Source organism: Equus asinus, chromosome 3 (genome assembly GCF_041296235.1).
Source record: "Equus asinus isolate D_3611 breed Donkey chromosome 3, EquAss-T2T_v2, whole genome shotgun sequence".
In the NCBI taxonomy this organism is placed as follows: domain Eukaryota; kingdom Metazoa; phylum Chordata; class Mammalia; order Perissodactyla; family Equidae; genus Equus; species Equus asinus.
The window spans coordinates 100120499-100137446 of record NC_091792.1 but is presented as its reverse complement, the minus strand read 5'-3'; the positions used below and the strand labels follow the sequence as shown (position 1 = coordinate 100137446).

The window sequence follows — 16948 nt, the reverse complement described above, 5'->3', positions numbered from 1 at the left end:
TTATTGATGGGCATTAGGGTTGAAAACTTAGAAAATGAATGTGTTAAACAAACTATAATCTTTCAGGAAGGCTACAACAATATATATTCAGTCAAGAATTTATCCCAGAGAGAGAAATCTCAAAACCTATTTTTGTAACCCATTGTAGTGTTCAGAGCTTCCTTCAGTCACTTATCCTTCTTCCTAGTAATTGCTAACTTTTGTTGAGTCCCTTCAATGTGCACATTCTGGGCTAGAAAATCTTACATTATCTCTAATCCTTACAAGCTCTTCAACCTGTGAAACTGAAGTTGAATAATTTAAAATCAGGTGGCAAGGAGGTAATGGAGCCAGAGTTAAAACCCAGATCTGGTCTATCCAAGTCCAATCTTGTGGTTTTATACCCTACCATGCTGACTTTTCATGTTGCAGTTTTAGCTGGCCACTGTCCTCTGTATAACAATGTTTCACATTTCTGATCCTTAAAGGTCAACTTTCAGCCTTCCCAAGTGATCTTAGCTCCCTTCATCTTTTTCCTCCAGGCTGATTTCAGGCCCTTAAATTATCTCGGTAGCTCATCTCAGAACATTTTCCTGTTTTCATTGTTCTCTTCTGCTCTGGTACCTGGAGTTAGACTGAGGAATGCCAAGCAAGGAAAGAAAGGCCTTGTAGCCACTACTGCACCACACCCCTGTGTATGCAGCTGTGTCCTACCTATTCATTAACTTGAAAGAAGCAGAGGCAGGATTTCTCCTAAATCTCCGACTTAACTGTTGCCCATAAAGAGGCCAGCGCATTCCAGGCAGTGGCATTTGCACTTACTTTCTCAGTTACTAAGAAGATTACTTTTTCCGTGTCTAAGACTGGTACTCAGCACTGTGTGGCTTACAGAGGAGAGGAGAGCAGAGTCCCACAATCTATTTAAGGACACAAGACTTACACAAATAAGAAGATAACTACAAACTGGGTCATGTGTGATGAATGTTCTTGGAGCGATATTGATAATAAGTGTATTATACCGTACCGTATGAGCCTGTGGGCCTTCAGAGAGTGATGTCCATATCATGTTCATGCATTCCCTTGGTGTGGAAAGAGAAGAAACTCTGCAGTCCAGCACACTGTCCCCCCAGGGCCAGCACCCCTGCCTCCTGTAGGGATTGTTGTGTTGTATAGTGTTGTTGAGAGGATGACATGGAATGACATGTATGAAAGCCCTAACACAATGTGTGACCTGAGCTGGGCCCTTTCTTTTTTTTTTTTTTTTTAAGATTTTTTATTTTTCCTTTTTCTCCCCAAATCCCCCTAACACATAGTTGTATATTTTAGTTGTAGGTCCTTCTAGTTGTTCCATGTGGGACACCACCTCAGCATGGCCTAATGAGTGGTGCCATGTCTGGACGCAGGATCCGAACTGGCGAAACCCTGGGCCACCACAGCGGAGCACGCAAACTTAACCACTCGGCCATGGGACTGGCCCCTGGGCCCTTTCTTTGTTTGTCATAAACCCCATGCATAAACCTCTTCCTGAACTCACCTCTTGTCTTTGCATCATCTCTTGCCTCAGTCTCCCACTGGCCTAGGGGTTCCTCAAAGGCAGGGACTCTTTCCCAGCAGGCATCAGAGAAGTGTTTCCCTTTCTCTGTCTCTCTTTTTTTTTTTTTGCAGTTAAGGATAGAGTGAGGTTTAATATCTTGATAAAGAAGAAAAAAGGAGTCTTTTACAGCTCACAAGGAATTTGGAGTTCATTAATACATAACAAAATTCAAACATTACCACTTTTCACTTTTAACTCTATTCTGACTTGATGCCTGTTGGGCCAGCAAGAAAAATCAATCCAAGGTGTCAATCAGCCGTGAGCAGAAAACCTTCCTTGCTTATGTTGCTTTTTTCCTGGCAACAGGCTTCCTTTTGCCCTCCTCCACTAGGTCATGTCGTTGCAACCCACCTTCTAACAGCACAGACCATTTTACTGGATGACAGAGCCCTAACCAATTAATGTGCAAGGCCTAATGCCAAGTTGTTGCCAATTTTTGCCTAAATTGCCTCATGCCAATTTTCCTTTAGGCATGCTGCTCTTCTAAGAGGTATCTTCTGGGTTTTTCTTTAGTAATAAATGGTAACTGTTGGGCTTAGCTCAGATAAGAGGTTTGTTGTATTTTTGCTAACGCCAACAGTTCTGAGCAGTGGGCAGGTTGGAGTTCTTTCTACATGTTGACTAGAACACTCGGGTGCTTACCTTTCCTGTCCCTTCCGTTCAGGTTTGGCAGGGCACATCCAGGATGCAGTCAAGAAATAGGGGACTACAGCTTTTGGGTCCACCTCCTGCAGCCTCAAAGACTGGTTTTGCCACAGGAGGTTTTGACATATGACTGGAGGGACTGCCTCTTTGTATTGTTCATTTAGAAATTAATAACCAGGGGCAGGCCCCATTGCCTAGTGGTTAAGTTCAGTGCGCTCCACTTTGGTGGCCCGGGTTGAGTTCCTGGGTGTGGACTTATACCACTCGTTGGTGGCCATGCTGTGACAGTGACCCACACACAAAATAGAGGAAGATTGGCACAGATGTTTGCTCAGAGCGAGTCTTCCTCATCAAAAAAAAAATAATGAAAGAAATTAATAACCAGCAACCAACAAAATGTTGATCTTGGAAAGGGACACATCTTAATGCAGAGCATTACCATAGGCGTTATGGAAAGCAAGGAGAAAAAAACGATCCTCTGTACTGAGAAGCCTGCAGATGGGGGCAATACAAGCCATAGTATAATAATTCCTTTCAAAATTTGAGCACCTGCTATGTACCAGATACTGTACTGAGTACCATGCATACATATTCTTATTAAATTCAATCCTCCCAATTCTATGAGTTAGATATTAACATATCCAACTTATATTTAAAAAAAAAAAAAAACAGCAAGGCTCAGAAAATCTATGTAACTTGCTCTATTTCATGCAGCTAATTAGTGACAGGGCTGGGATGGAAATTCAGGCCTGTTTACTCCAAAGCCCTTGTTTTTAATCTGTTTGGCTACGATCCCTCCCTGGAGGCCATGCAGGTTACAAAAGGAGAGGTGACTCCTCAACAGCAGTAGTCACGGACTGGGGGCCCACTGGCCAGATTCAGCATGTGGAGGTGTTTTGTTTGATCCCAATTGTTTTGGCCCATATGGAATTTCTTTCTACTATTTTAATGGTTGCTATTTTAAAATGTAGGGCATATGACATAAAAATCCAGATCTCTGGCTTCATTTGAAAATAGGAAGATCTGCCAACAAAAGACTGGAGCTGAGGAGCAACCCCCCTCTAAACAGGGCCTGTTCTTTCCTCTTTACCAAGGTCCCCACTCTTCCCTGTTGTCTTCCTGGCCCAGGACCAATGTGAGTGGCCATTTATCATCAGACTTGCACTGCTGTTTTCCTTCTTGTAGCCTTAGAAGGAAAGTGAACTTTCTTGAGTACTTAAGTCTCTACCAAAATTTCTCTTACACTTGGCGCATTTCTTTACTTGCATTACTTGTCTGCATTTGAGATAGTGACAGTATCTTGAAGCTGAGCAAAAACAGGTGCAAAGCTGATTTATTTTATTTTTTTGAAACACACTCACGGTGGAAGCGGTTTCCTTGTCCTGAGAGCAGCAACCATGCCTTGATATCTGCTTACCATCTCTAGTTTGCCAGCCTTAGTGGATCCCTCCTGGCAGATGGCTGCTGAGGGCTGCTGAGGGCTGTGGCCACTTCCCTCTCTCTCCTGCTAACAATGCTTCCATGTTTCCTTCTGCTCACCCAGTGCCCAGCATGCAGTTTGCCAAGGATTTGCTCCTAGTGAAGGAGAAGGAGGGTGTCGTGCACGTGCCTATCACTCGCAGTGGAGACCTGAGCTATGAATCATCAGTGAGGTGCTATACTCAGGGTCATTCAGCTCAGGTCACAGAGGACTTTGAGGAGAGAAGAAATGCAGACTCTTCGCGGATTACATTTCTGAAAGGGGAGAAAGTAAGTGGATTCATGATGGCCGAAAGATGAGATTCTCTTCTTCCTTGATGCGTTTATTTATCCTAGTGAAGTAATTTAGACAAATTCTTAACATCCTAGGAATTTTTCTGCTAATTGATACGATTTTTAATACTATCGTCTGTTCTATGTGGCTGTCTTCTTTGTATCTCACTTAAAACCAAATACATATATTATTGGTTGAGCTGGGAAATTTATTTATTTTTTAATTTATATATATATATATATATTTTTTAAAAGATTGGCACCTGAGCTAACAACTGTTGCCAATCTTCTTTTTTTTTTTTCCCCTGCATTATCTCCTCAAACCCCCCGTACATAGTTGTATATCTTAGTTGCAGGTCCTTCTAGTTGTGGAATGTGGGACGCCGCCTCAACGTGGCCTGATGAGCGGTGCCATGTCCGCGCCCAGGATCTGAACCCTGGGCCACCACAGCAGAGCGCGCAAACTTAACCACTCAGCCACGGAGCCGGCCCCGAGCTGGGAAATTTAAATGATACGATTTTTAATACTATCGTCTGTTCTATGTGGCTGTCTTCTGTGTATCTCACTTAAAACCAAATACATATATTATTGGTTGAGCTGGGAAATTTAAATGATATGTAGCATTTTTTGAATTTAGTGGAACCAAATGGATGAGGCCCCTTTTAATTTGAAACTACATTGGAGATGAACACACTCCATCCATGTTACCTAGAGGAAAAAGAGACAATTCTCTAATACTGGGCCCCTGTCCCAGGGCAGCATGCATCCTAGTATAGGACCAATGGTATAAGATCAAATAGGTGGACATTGCGCAGGTTCATGAGTAGAGTATTCTCTTCTTGGCAGTGTACATGTAAAATGATGAGTATGAGCACAGGAACCCCTGAGAAACACCAGTCACTGAGTATGGCTGCATTCAAATCAAAGCCTACAACCTCAATGTATGTCAAAAGTGTATATTGAGAGGCTAGCCCAGTGGCGTAATGGTTAGGTTCATGTACTCCGCTGTGGTGGCCTGAGGTTCACTCATTTGGATCCTAGATGCAGACCTACGCACCACTCATCAGGCCATGCTGTGGCAGGCATCCCACATATAAAGTAGAGGAAGATGGGCATGGATCTTAGCTCAGGGCCAATCTTCCTCAGCAAAAAGATGAGAATTAACAGTGGATGTTAACTCAGGGCTAATCTTGCTCAAAAAAAAAAAAGGTATCTTGAATAAGAATCACATTTTCCCACTTTTGGATCTCAGATGATTTGGTTTCAGATAGTTGAGTCAACTGTACCCTTGATTAAGGCACACAGTCCTCATTAGTCAGGTCAAGGCCCTTCTCTTATTTTGTTTATTTATTTGTTTTATTTTACCCCTATTCTCCAGCCACATTCCCTTCTCGACCTCAGAGCTCATCAATCTGTTGTGTTTAATGTGTCTCTTAATTTGTATTTGTTCTTTAAAAATGCTGCTTGTTTTCTGTGCATAATTTTTAATCTATAAAACTGCTATTGCATTATATCCTTCTCAAACTTTTACCGTTTGCTCTGCAATATGTTTTCTTTATCCACATCATTTATGTGTACATCTAATCTTGCTTCAAACTGTTGCATAATATTTCGTGATAGTGCATCTGCTACATTTTCCCATCCACTCTCAACAACAGGCAGTAAGGAAGCTCAGTGACAGCGTCCAGTAACCTCCGAACACTCTGCCACCACTAATAATGCTTCAGTGTACATCATCATGCTTGTCCACTTACAGACCTGAGTGGGAATTTCTGTGGATACATACTCAGCAGCAGAGTTGCTGGACCACAGGGCGTGCGTGTGCTTACTTTGAAAAAACAGAGTTAGCATACTTTCTAGAATGTCACTAGCAGTACATGAGGGCTACTAGAACCCTACCTCCTCTCTGACGCTTAGCATTACTCACCTTTTTTTTCCACTGAGAAAAATTCTCACTGAGCTAACATCTGTTGCCAATCTTCCTCTTTTTACTTTTGTTTTTGTGTGTGTGAGGAAGATTGGCCCAGACCTAACATCTGTTGCCAATCTTCCTCTTTTTGCTTGAGGAAGATTGTTGCTGAGCTAACATCTGTGCCAATCTTCTTCTATTTTATGTGGAAGAATGAGCAGTGCTAAGTCCATGCCCAGGATCTGAACCTGCGAACCCTGGGCTGCTGAAGCGGAGTGTACAAACTGAACCACTATACCACCAGGCCGGCCCCTCTTTTTGCTTGAGGAAGATTCTCCCTGAGCTAACATCTGTGCCAATCTTCCTCTATTTTGTATGTGGGTGGGCACCACAGCATGGCTGCCGATGAGTGGTGTAAGTTCGTGCCCAGGAACTGAACCAAACTTACCCACCAAAGCAGAGCGCACCAAACTTAACCACTAGGCCAGCGGGCTGGCCCTCAGCATTACCCATCTTTTGAATTTTTGCTAGTCTAATATGTATAAAGTTATATCTCATTTTAATTTGCATTTCTCTAGTTAATACTGTTTATAAGCTTGTTAGCTGATTGAGTTTCCTGTTGTGGAAATTTGTTATTTTCACCCTTTGTTCCTTATTCTATTGTATTGCTGTCTTTTTCTTACTGATTTACAGTACTTTCTTGTATATTCTAAAGACTAATTCCTTGCCAGGTTTTAGACAGTTTTAGATGTTGTAAACATACTTTCCCTTTTTGTCATAAGACTTATCTATTACCATTTGACCATGGTGTTTTAGTTGAACAAAAGACTTCCATTTTGATATGATCAAGTGTGTCAGATTTTTGCCTTAGGATTAGTCCTGTTGAAGTTTAACACAAGAAGACCTTACTCACCCCAGGTCACCAGATTCTTCCTCTGTTCATCTTTACTACCAAAGAAGAATGTTATAGCTTCCCTTTTGGGGACTTTCAGTCTTTTACATGTTCATGACTCATAAAAGCCCTGTCTTAGTTATATATTTTATGGGAATTTTACTGGTGGCAGGTTGAAACACGTGTTTAAAGACACACACAAATACTACAGATACAATCTTCAGCTTTGAGTCCACATGTCTGTATTTGTTTTTAAGTTTAAAAGAGGATTCTCTCCCTATCCAAGAGACGGTTTGTAATTTAATAAAATTATAAAGAAAATACCGTCCAACAGTCTATATGTTACCACATGACAATCTATCTATCATTATTCATAAGCACACTTTGGAATCATTTTGTTTAGCTTGCTCAGCAGTATGTCTGAAACTTGTCATTCACTGGAATGTCTTTTGTTAAAGATATCCTGAGGAGTCACTACCAAATTTATGCTTTCCATAAAGAAATTCTTATTGTAAGAAAGATATGGTAGAAAAAAAGAAAGGAGCATTCTTCAGGGACTTAAAATCAGGTTAGCAAGCCACATATAAATGTTCACAGGGATGTTCTCCTTCCATTTCGAGTGACTTAGGAAGTCTGAGAGAAACTTCTCTATACCTACATATCCTTTGCAATACAGCAGCAGGGTGGATTTAAAATGGTTCAGCTAAAAATAATCCCACTTCACATCGCATGATTACCATCGGGGCTGCTCTGTCATCTAAAGTGTTGTGACCTTATTTTGTGTTTTTTTAAAGAACACAATCCTCAGTAGAGAATATTCAGTTTGGGAAGCACTTGATTTCCTTCCGTCAAACAGGGATTTCGACTGTGTTCTCAGACTCTCAGGACTCAGCAGTGTTCAGAGGAGACACCACTTGGCAGCACTTCTGGGAGTCCTGCAGCATGTAAAGATGTCTTTAGCTAACAGGAAGCCTTTCTGAGGTCCTTATAAGACTATTCAATTTCTACAAAGGAAAAGGGGCATTATTTAGCTCTCCAGGAAGTCTAATCCATATGTTAACCTCTCTCATCAGAAATCTACCTTTCATAACACGTGCAGATGTATTGATTAGCCCAGGCAAAATGTGAGAAAGCAAACAAATGTCCTACAGGTGCTTTTGAGTGGGTTGTTTTATTGATCTTGTTTTTCATAACTCATGACACATAATTCAAAGTGGTCTGGGATGTTCTACTACAAGGCTTCACATATAAGTATGTTTCACTTAGGCATGAGCTATTAGATTTAAGCATTCTAGTTCATAAATGAAATGGTTTGGATCCTTTTGAATTTGGGTTGACTCTTTGATGCTGCAAAGAAGAAAAATCATTTTCTAGGAAAACCAAGCAATATGCAGTTAGATTCATATCTAGCTGCAAATTTTAATCTCTTTTGTGCCGTTGGCTCTAGATGAAGAACTGTACTGTCTTTATCCACGATGACTCCATGTTTGAGCCTGAGGAACAGTTCAGGGTCTACCTTGGCCATCCTCTTGGAAACCACTGGAGTGGAGCCAGAGTTGGAAAGAATAACATGGCCACCATCATCGTATCCAATGATGAAGATGGTAACAGAAGAAATTGCCTTTAGTTACTCTTAGGTTGATGGAACATGAACTGCTGTTTTACTAATAATGTAATTATAGACATTCTAAAAAATAAAAGTGCTATAAAAGTGCCTACTGATAACGATCTCAGAATATTTATGTTAAAATGTTGGCGGTAAGCGACCATCCTCTACAGAGCTCCAATAAATTTATACGTATTTTTAATCTCATCATTCCCTACCACATTGCCAAGAGATAAGGAATGGATATGGTTAAAAACTAGGACAGAGATGCTAAGACAGAGAATAAAAACTACTTCAGGCACAGCAGTTCAGGAGCAGGGTTGGAAATCCCTTCGGCATCAGTTGAATCCAATGAACTGATTTAAACACTGCCACCTTCCTGGGAAAGACTAATTTCTCAGTTTTCGTCTCTCTAATTGATTTGGCCTACTAACCTAAAAATACTTAAAATCTTTAGTCAGCTGTTAGCAAAGAGTGGCCCAGGCACCAGAGAAAACAAAACAAAATCTATTTCAAATTGAGACGTAATTGTTTTATTAAAATGGATATTTTAGTAAGTGAATCGATAATAATATTGCAAGTGGTAATAGCTGTTTTTATTGAATATTTACTATATACCAAGAACCATGCTAAGCATATTATATTATTTCATTTCATCTTGACAGTAATCCCTTGAGGACGGTGTTATCCCTATATTATAGGTGTAGAAATTGAACCTCAGCACAGTTATATGATTTACACTCTGTAAGCACCCGAACTAGATGTGAACCTTATTTATCAGATTCGAGAATCTACACGAGACTCTCAGGAACTAACTGGGACATTGGGTAAAATAAGAAAAGCCAGCCTTGAAGTTGAATTAGTCCTTTACCTGGGGAGACTCCAGTTCAAATCCTGAAGTGACGCTCTCCTGGTCACACAGAAAACCCACGGATTGAGGCTCAGAGAGGTCCGAAAGTCACACCGTTACAGTGACACTCCTAAGTTTCCAAGAGCATTCGTGTTCAAAACTGTGGCATCTCAAATGAGGCTTATCTTCTACAGTTAGGAAGAACTGACTGAGAGGGAAATGAACATAGAGACTCAAGACATTTCTTCAAAATTCTATAATATATTATAAATGGTATAAAATTTATAATTGTTCTCAATTTTCCCATTGTTTTATCTCACTCTCTCCACCACTACCACCTCACCCTTCCCCACGAGAATATAATAGAAAAGAAGGCATAATTTGAATTTTTTAATAAAAATCAACATATTAATCATTTCATAGCTATGACAATAGTACCTCAGGCCAGACTGTGTTAGGAAGTCCAGTGTTCCTGAGTTACCCTTGCAGCCGGTCACTGAAATGACTCATTCTTAGCAAAATAACCTGTGAGAAGTTAGGAAAAGCTAACGGTGGGGGAGGCGAGAACAGTGGGAGGGAGGACCCAAAAGACTGGAGATGAGGGATGGATTTTAAGTTTAAGTAGCATATAAATTAGATAAATTATAAACCTTCGAAATTATTCTCTCATAAATTAAAAGGAGTCTATTCACTCAATCAGTCAATAGATATTTATCAAGGGCTTGCTGTGTCTCAGTCCCTTGAGAAATTGTGTGAATTTAAAAGCATTCTGTAATGCCTAGATGGAAACTTGGACATCCTGCGTTTCAAAGTGCTTAAACATATTGCCCCCACTATATTGTTTTTAGTAAGAAACATGTGGGAAACAACTCCTACAGAATCACAAATAAATTCATTTTTCCAAAGCATAGCTTGGGGGAAAACACTGATTCATTTTTATGACTGCAAACCATTTTGCCTTTATATTGTTAAGTAATGTGAAAAATTCCCTTTTGTCATTATAAGCTGTTTTTATGGGAATTGGAATCCTGTGTGCTTTTCTGACTTGCTCTTGTTTTCCTAACCGTGTTTCCTTAGCGCCCACCATTGAGTTTGAAGAGGCTGCATACCAAGTCCGGGAACCCTCGGGGCCAGATGCCATGGCCATCCTGAACATCAAGGTGATCCGCAGAGGGGATCAGAACAGGACATCCAAGATCCGCTGTAGCACGCGGGATGGGTCTGCCCAGTCTGGTGTGGATTATTACCCAAAGAGCCGAGTCTTGAAGTTCAGTCCCGGTAATTGAATGTCAACCCCAGGGTGCGGGTTTTACTTGATAGAGAGGCAGATATCTTGTATTTGAAGAAAGGAATAAACAGAAAAATAAAAGAGGAAAACAGGAGTTCCAATTTTATGAAGTGTTTATTAAGCACACATTTGAGATTGCAGGAGTCTTTAAAATTTTTAATTAGTTAAAATGACATGAAAAAGAAAAAAAATAGGTCCCCTACTTCAGAATATCCTTGGCATTTTGGTTCATTTAATAGGATTTTTAGGGGGGCCAGGCTGGCCCGGTGGTGCAGCAGTTAAGTTTTCATGTTCTGCTTCAGTGGCCTAGGGTTCACCGGTTCGGATCCCAGGTGCAGACATGGCACCGCTTGGCACGCCATGCTGTGGTAGGCATCCCACATATAAAGTGGAGGAAGATGGGCACGGATGTTAGCTCAGGGCCAGTCTTCCTCAGCAAAAAAAAATGAGGAGGATTGGCAGCAGATGTTAGCTCAGGGCTAATCTTCCTCAAAAAAAAAAAGGATTTTTTTTTTGTTAGCCTATGATTTGGGAGTGATAAGAGCACTTGATTTTTAAAAAATATGCATGTCTGCCATCCTTCAGCAAACATTGGTACCGACCACTGTGCTAGGCCCTTCAGGGATTACTAAAATCTGGAAGGCCTAATCTGTGCTCAAATGGTTTAACATCTACAAGGAGACAGGTTACGCTATTATAGGGTTTCCAAAAAAGGTTTATCCTAGAGAGAGCTATGGAGACAAGTCAGGGAAGAGAGCAAGCCCTGGGATTCAGGTCACGACTAGCTGTTTAACTGTCTGATGTATTAATCTGATGGGAGGAATGAGACAGAGAAAGAGTTGAATTGTATGCTAGGTTTTTTCACAGAACTTTCTGGCGCAGTATAAGGTGAAAAGGCTGGTGTAGATCCTGGCACCATTTGTGATGTACCCAGGAGAGGGCAGCAGTGGTAGAAGGCCTTCTCAGAGATGTCTGGGCAAGTGGAGGGAAAAAGCCACTCCCTCAGACATGGGGTCGGGGAAGGGTCTCTGTATGTCTCTCTCACCCCACTGGAGCTTTAGAGGGCTTTTGCCTCCATCCCGTGTGCATCTGGTTGGTGTTTGCCCAGAAAGTAGATGCCCTTCCTCCACATGGGTACAAGGACACCTTTTCCATGTGTCTTTACTTTTTCCTTTCCTGCATAAGAATCTGGGGCAAAGCTAGGTCTTAGAAGTGACGTAGCCCAGATGTCTGTAGGAGAGGAAGAAGGGAACCTTAAGTAGCACCGGGGATATTTGCACCCTCAGAGAGTCATTTTACAGAAAACGAAGGGGATTTCTAAGGCTCTAACCCTCCCCATTCCAGGCCACCAACCTTCACATTATTGTTTTTGCAGAGATGGCGTGGTAGGCCTTTGAGCTATTGCTTCTCATGAGACAGCTTGAAGGGTATCTGTGTGCAAGCACTCACAGCCATGCAGGAGCTGAGGCCTAAGTGTAAAGGGGAAAGAAAACTTAAGCAAAAAAACTCGTAACCAGGGTAGAGTGTATTTTGGATCATAGATTTTTATTACTGCCAGCTAGTGTCAGGCAGGGGCCATTAATCCTCATATGGTGTTGAATAGTAAATCTGCAATGCCAAGCCTCTACCACAGGTGGAATTTGGTCTATAAAACAGAATCCTGTCTTGAGATGGGGCTGAAATGATTAGCAGCCACTGCATTCATAGAAAACCTCTCAAAGGAAAGTGCATATGTTCACCTGGACTCTCAGTGGTCCCAACCTGCAAGATTGGGTGACCTGGGTAGATGACCTAACGAGGACCTTTGCGCTCCTTTTTTTTCTGTCCTTGGCGAAGGTGTGGATCATATCTTTTTCAAAGTCGAGATCCTGTCCAATGAAGATCGGGAATGGCATGAATCTTTCTCCTTAGTCCTTGGCCCAGATGACCCAGTGGAAGCAGTTCTTGGCGATGTGACCACTGCCACAGTGACAATTCTAGACCAGGAGGCAGCAGGGAGTCTCATATTGCCAGCACCACCCATCGTGAGTTGCTTGACCTGAAGGATCACTGCTTTTATGTCTTAGTGGCTCGTAGATGAGCACTTGAGAGAAGCAGGACCTCCAGTGCTGTACTTCATTCTTCTAACACAGTGGTTCTCAACCAGGAGCAATCTTGTCCCTCCCCCGCCCCCCCACCACCCACCCCTCTCACCCTCTGCACCACCTCCAGGGGACATTGGCAATATCTGATGACATTTTTGGCTGTCAAGACTGTCACAGTAGGTGCCATGAGCTTCTAGTGGGTAGAAGCCAGGGATTCTGCTAAACATCCTACAATGCACGGGACAGCCCCAACAATAAAGAATTATTTGGCACAAATGTCAATAGTGCTGAGGATGAGAAACCTTGTTCTGACATAAGAGTAAGACCAAACCATGCTGATACCTTAGTCTGGTAAAGACAGACGGTATAATCCAATTGATCTTTTCATTTCTTTGGTGAGACCTAGAAGAGTAAAAAAAAAAAGTAACACAGCCCCATATCTATTATCTTACATACTTGCCACATGCATAGAATTAAGTATCTGCAGAAATGTAGTATCATGTTTCCCAATTTGGGGATATATGGAGTGAATGCACTGACTTTACAATTAGGAGGAAAATACCTGGAGATTGCCACGGGAAATTTAACCACAATAATGAGGCAGTCAGAATAAGTATTTTCACCTCCTCTGACTAGTCTCATGTAGTAGAGGATATTTTCAAAATATGTCTCTTATTTGACCATGGAAGAAATATACTACCTTTATTTACTCTTATCTTGCCAAATGTGCTACTATTTGCATACCATTCACAAGTGAATGCAACTTTAAACTAGTAACTGCCGTACGTGATATAGCTTTGCTTACACTGTGCAGGAAATAAATGTATTTTTCACATGAGTGATAGAGCTCTGATTTAGGAATGAGATTAATGAGATAATAAAGCTTTTAGCTCAGGCAATAGGAGAGTCTTCACCACTAAAGATCTGCAGTATCTTTTAGGGATGCCTTGCAAAGCATTATAAAAACTTCTGTTATATTTCAAAGAATCTCTATAAGTTAAGTGATTTTGTAGATCTCTGGAGAGGGGAGCCTTAGTTTTCTCACCTTCCTGAGACCCAATCTAGGCTGAAGCTTTGTTGCCCTTTTGCAGGTTGTCACACTTGCTGACTATGACCACGTGGAAGAGGTTACCAAGGAAGGAGTCAAGAAATCTCCCTCCCCAGGCTATCCACTGGTCTGTGTCACCCCTTGTGACCCTCATTTCCCCAAGTATGCCATCATGAAGGAACGCTGCAGTGAGGCTGGCATCAACCAGACATCCATGCAGTTCAGCTGGGAAGTGGCTGCCCCCACTGATGGCAACGGGGCCCGGTCTCCCTTTGAGACGATCACTGACAACACACCATTCACCAGTGTCAATCACATGGTAGGTCTGGGGGTCGGGGCCTGGTTGCATAGGGAGAGAACTGGTGTTGCTCTTTGTTACTCAGACTCTATCAAATTCCTTAAGGTCCCTGCATGGCATTTGGAATAAAATAAACAAATAAGCAGGTACTCACAGTACTCACCCACTCTTTTTATTCTTATATATGAGAAAAGGTAATATGGTATAGTAGAAAGAGAACTGAGCTGGTACTCAGACAACCTGTTTACAAATCTTGATTCTGCCAGTTTTTAAGTATGTGATATTAAAAGGTTACTTAATCTCTCTGAGTCTGTTTCCTGATCTGCAAAATAATACCTCTTCCATTTAGCCACTTGATAAGGTCCTTGACAAATCAGGTATAAAAGTGATCTATAAATGGTAAAGTAAGTCAGGGATTCCAGGTAGGTGTGATTAATGATCACTATTTTGTTACATCTTTTTAATCATTCAATAAGTCGTAGGATATAAACTGTTTAATGACTTGGACCAAGGGTTCTACCACATCTGTATATCTCAAGTGGCTGGCACACTGATGGCACGTAGTAGGGACCAGTTATTAAACAAAAGGATAGAATGCCTACTGAGTGACCAGCATTTTACAAAACCCCGTGGGAGGACAGGAAAAGAAGTTCACAAGGCAGTTGGTGTCCTCAGAGAGTTTGGAGACCAGACCAACATCTCTGCCACCATCAGAAAGCAGTGCACAGTTGTGGCCTTCCTGACCTTAAGACTTAAGTGCACCACGGAAACTGCTCATCGCTCCAACGAAGCTCGTTCTCCTCAGAGAGGAGCTGAAAGCAGTGGAGAATCAGGCCCAGCACAGTACCTGGCACTCAACAATTTTTAACTGAAAGTAGTTCACTTAATAATTTTGGAAATCAGAGATTTCTTTCAGAAAGATTGAATTTCTCTAGATTTTTCCCGTCCAACACACAGTTTGTTCTCACTTTAATAAGAGCTTCACCTGGCTGAGATAATAGTGGAGGACAGCTAGTAGACATAGGTGGAAGGTTCTGGATACAGTGGGGTCCCTCATGTCCTTTGACTTTGGCATAGCTTGTTCAGAAAGGCCAGACAGTCAGTTCTTTTACAATATAACCTAGCTCAAATTTAAATTATCTTCTATATTACTAAAAAATATAAATGGCAAGATTTAACATCTCATTTCCTAAGTATCTAATTCTCTGTTCAACAAAACCATGAAGGGGGTTTGGTCTGATTTGAGCCAAATATCCATTTTTAACAGGTACCACATTTATGATTTTACTCTCTCTTTCAGTTTTCCTTCTTGCACTGAGTCAGTGACTCATACTTTTATCCCAGTTTCCTTTGCTCTCTTTATTTCTTCAATTATTTATTTAATACCGTTGTATTGCATGCATTTCTCTAAGATGCCTCAAATCCCCTCTGAACTAAGTCCATGTATAAATAAAGAAATAAAGTGTTGGCAGCTAATTTAAAAAATGTTAATGGAAAAAATCTTCTTTAATTTTTAATAGACTTCAGTGAAAATTGTTTTCACGGGTAGAATTTGTAAGTTTATATGATTGCTTTGTGGGAGGTCTGTGGCACACAGAACTACTAATTAATTTTTTTTGTGATGTACTTCCCTGTGTGTATACACACATAACCTAAAGAGTTCTGGTGACCCACGTTGCCTCTGCATAGATTGAGTTAAGCATTCTTATGGCTTCTGTATGTCTGGGAACATGGAAAGAATCTGTAGAAAGACCTTCAAAGGCCAGGAGGTGTCAGAGATCAAGTTCTCAACTTCAAGCCTGCATGTTATCATACCACTTGCAATGTGTGTGGTCATAAGGTGGGGGTTGGGAGAGGGAATAGCAGTAGGAAGGAAAAAAAAATAAGAACTCCTGGGAAGGAAGCATCTTTCCTCTGTATCCTGACACGATGCCCCCAGTAAGAGTAACTTGAAGGCCAGCCAGTCTTGTTGGAAGGGCTGAAAACCAGATGGGTGGTCCTCATGCTGAACCTAATATATAAAGGGAATGCTGTCACTGATAATCAGTCATCTCTGGGCTCTTGCTCCATATCTGTCTACTTGCTCATTGTCTGACCTACCACATTAGGCTATAAGTACTCACTGCTCTGTCCCTAGTGCCTGGCTCCTGATAGAAAGTCGGTACTTAATGTGGTGAATGAATGAATAGATGAATAGATCAATGGATACGTGGATGGATGATGGATGGTCTTCACAGATTACCTTGTACCAGGAACTGGTTGTATCTTATCATCCAGAAGATACCGTGTAAGGAGCTATTTAAGTATCCATGTGTCTGAGGTGCTTAATTCTTCCTGGTAGGTCCTGGATAGCATTTACTTCAGCCGGAGGTTTCATGTGCGTTGTGTGGCAAAGGCGGTGGACAAGGTGGGCCATGTGGGGACCCCCTTAAGAAGCAACATTGTTACCATTGGAACAGACAGTGCCATTTGCCACACCCCAGTGGTGGCTGGGACAGCGAGAGGCTTCCAAGCTCAGTCCTTCATCGCAACCTTGAAATACCTGGACGTCAAACACAAGGAGCATCCGAACAGGTCAGGCAGGCAGTACCTTCCGCAACAAGCTGGGGGAGTGGATCTCAGACTATCCTTTCTGTGTTTTCTGGGTGGGACAAATCAATGAGGGATGCTTCTGCAAGGTAAGAATAGTGGTAATGAATGCTTCAGAAAAAGGTTAAATTCTTCAAAGGCCCCCTGAGATCTGGCCCCTTGCCTGTCTTCCTGGCCTCATTTCCCTCGCCTTGTCCTTTTCCCCTGCCAGTCCGCCCACAGAGAATCACGTGTAGCTTCGCCGTGGCTGCAGCCTCTTTCAGGTTGCATGCCTCTGCTGTGCTGCTACTCCTGCCTCCAGCTCTACCCCCCCCCCCCCCCCCCGCCTTCCACTCAGTGTAGTGAAATCCCATTGTCCTGCTGTACCCCGTTCATGGCATCTCTTCTAGGAACTTTTCCATCATTTCCCCCCA

The 16948-nt window shown here is 41.9% G+C and overlaps 1 protein-coding gene across 3 annotated transcripts in view; it reads left to right on the top strand.

The window, feature by feature from the left end:
- The window catches only part of FRAS1 (Fraser extracellular matrix complex subunit 1), a 419525-nt gene that overhangs the window by 370637 nt on the left and 31940 nt on the right, over positions 1-16948 (top strand). For all 3 annotated transcript variants that reach the window (XM_044766202.2, XM_044766201.2, XM_014865057.3), the window contains 6 exons: positions 3762-3967; positions 8220-8376; positions 10306-10506; positions 12353-12540; positions 13692-13967; positions 16288-16520. In XM_044766202.2, the coding sequence (XP_044622137.2) occupies positions 3762-3967; positions 8220-8376; positions 10306-10506; positions 12353-12540; positions 13692-13967; positions 16288-16520 (1261 nt within the window). The remainder of the gene's footprint in view (positions 1-3761; positions 3968-8219; positions 8377-10305; positions 10507-12352; positions 12541-13691; positions 13968-16287; positions 16521-16948) is intronic.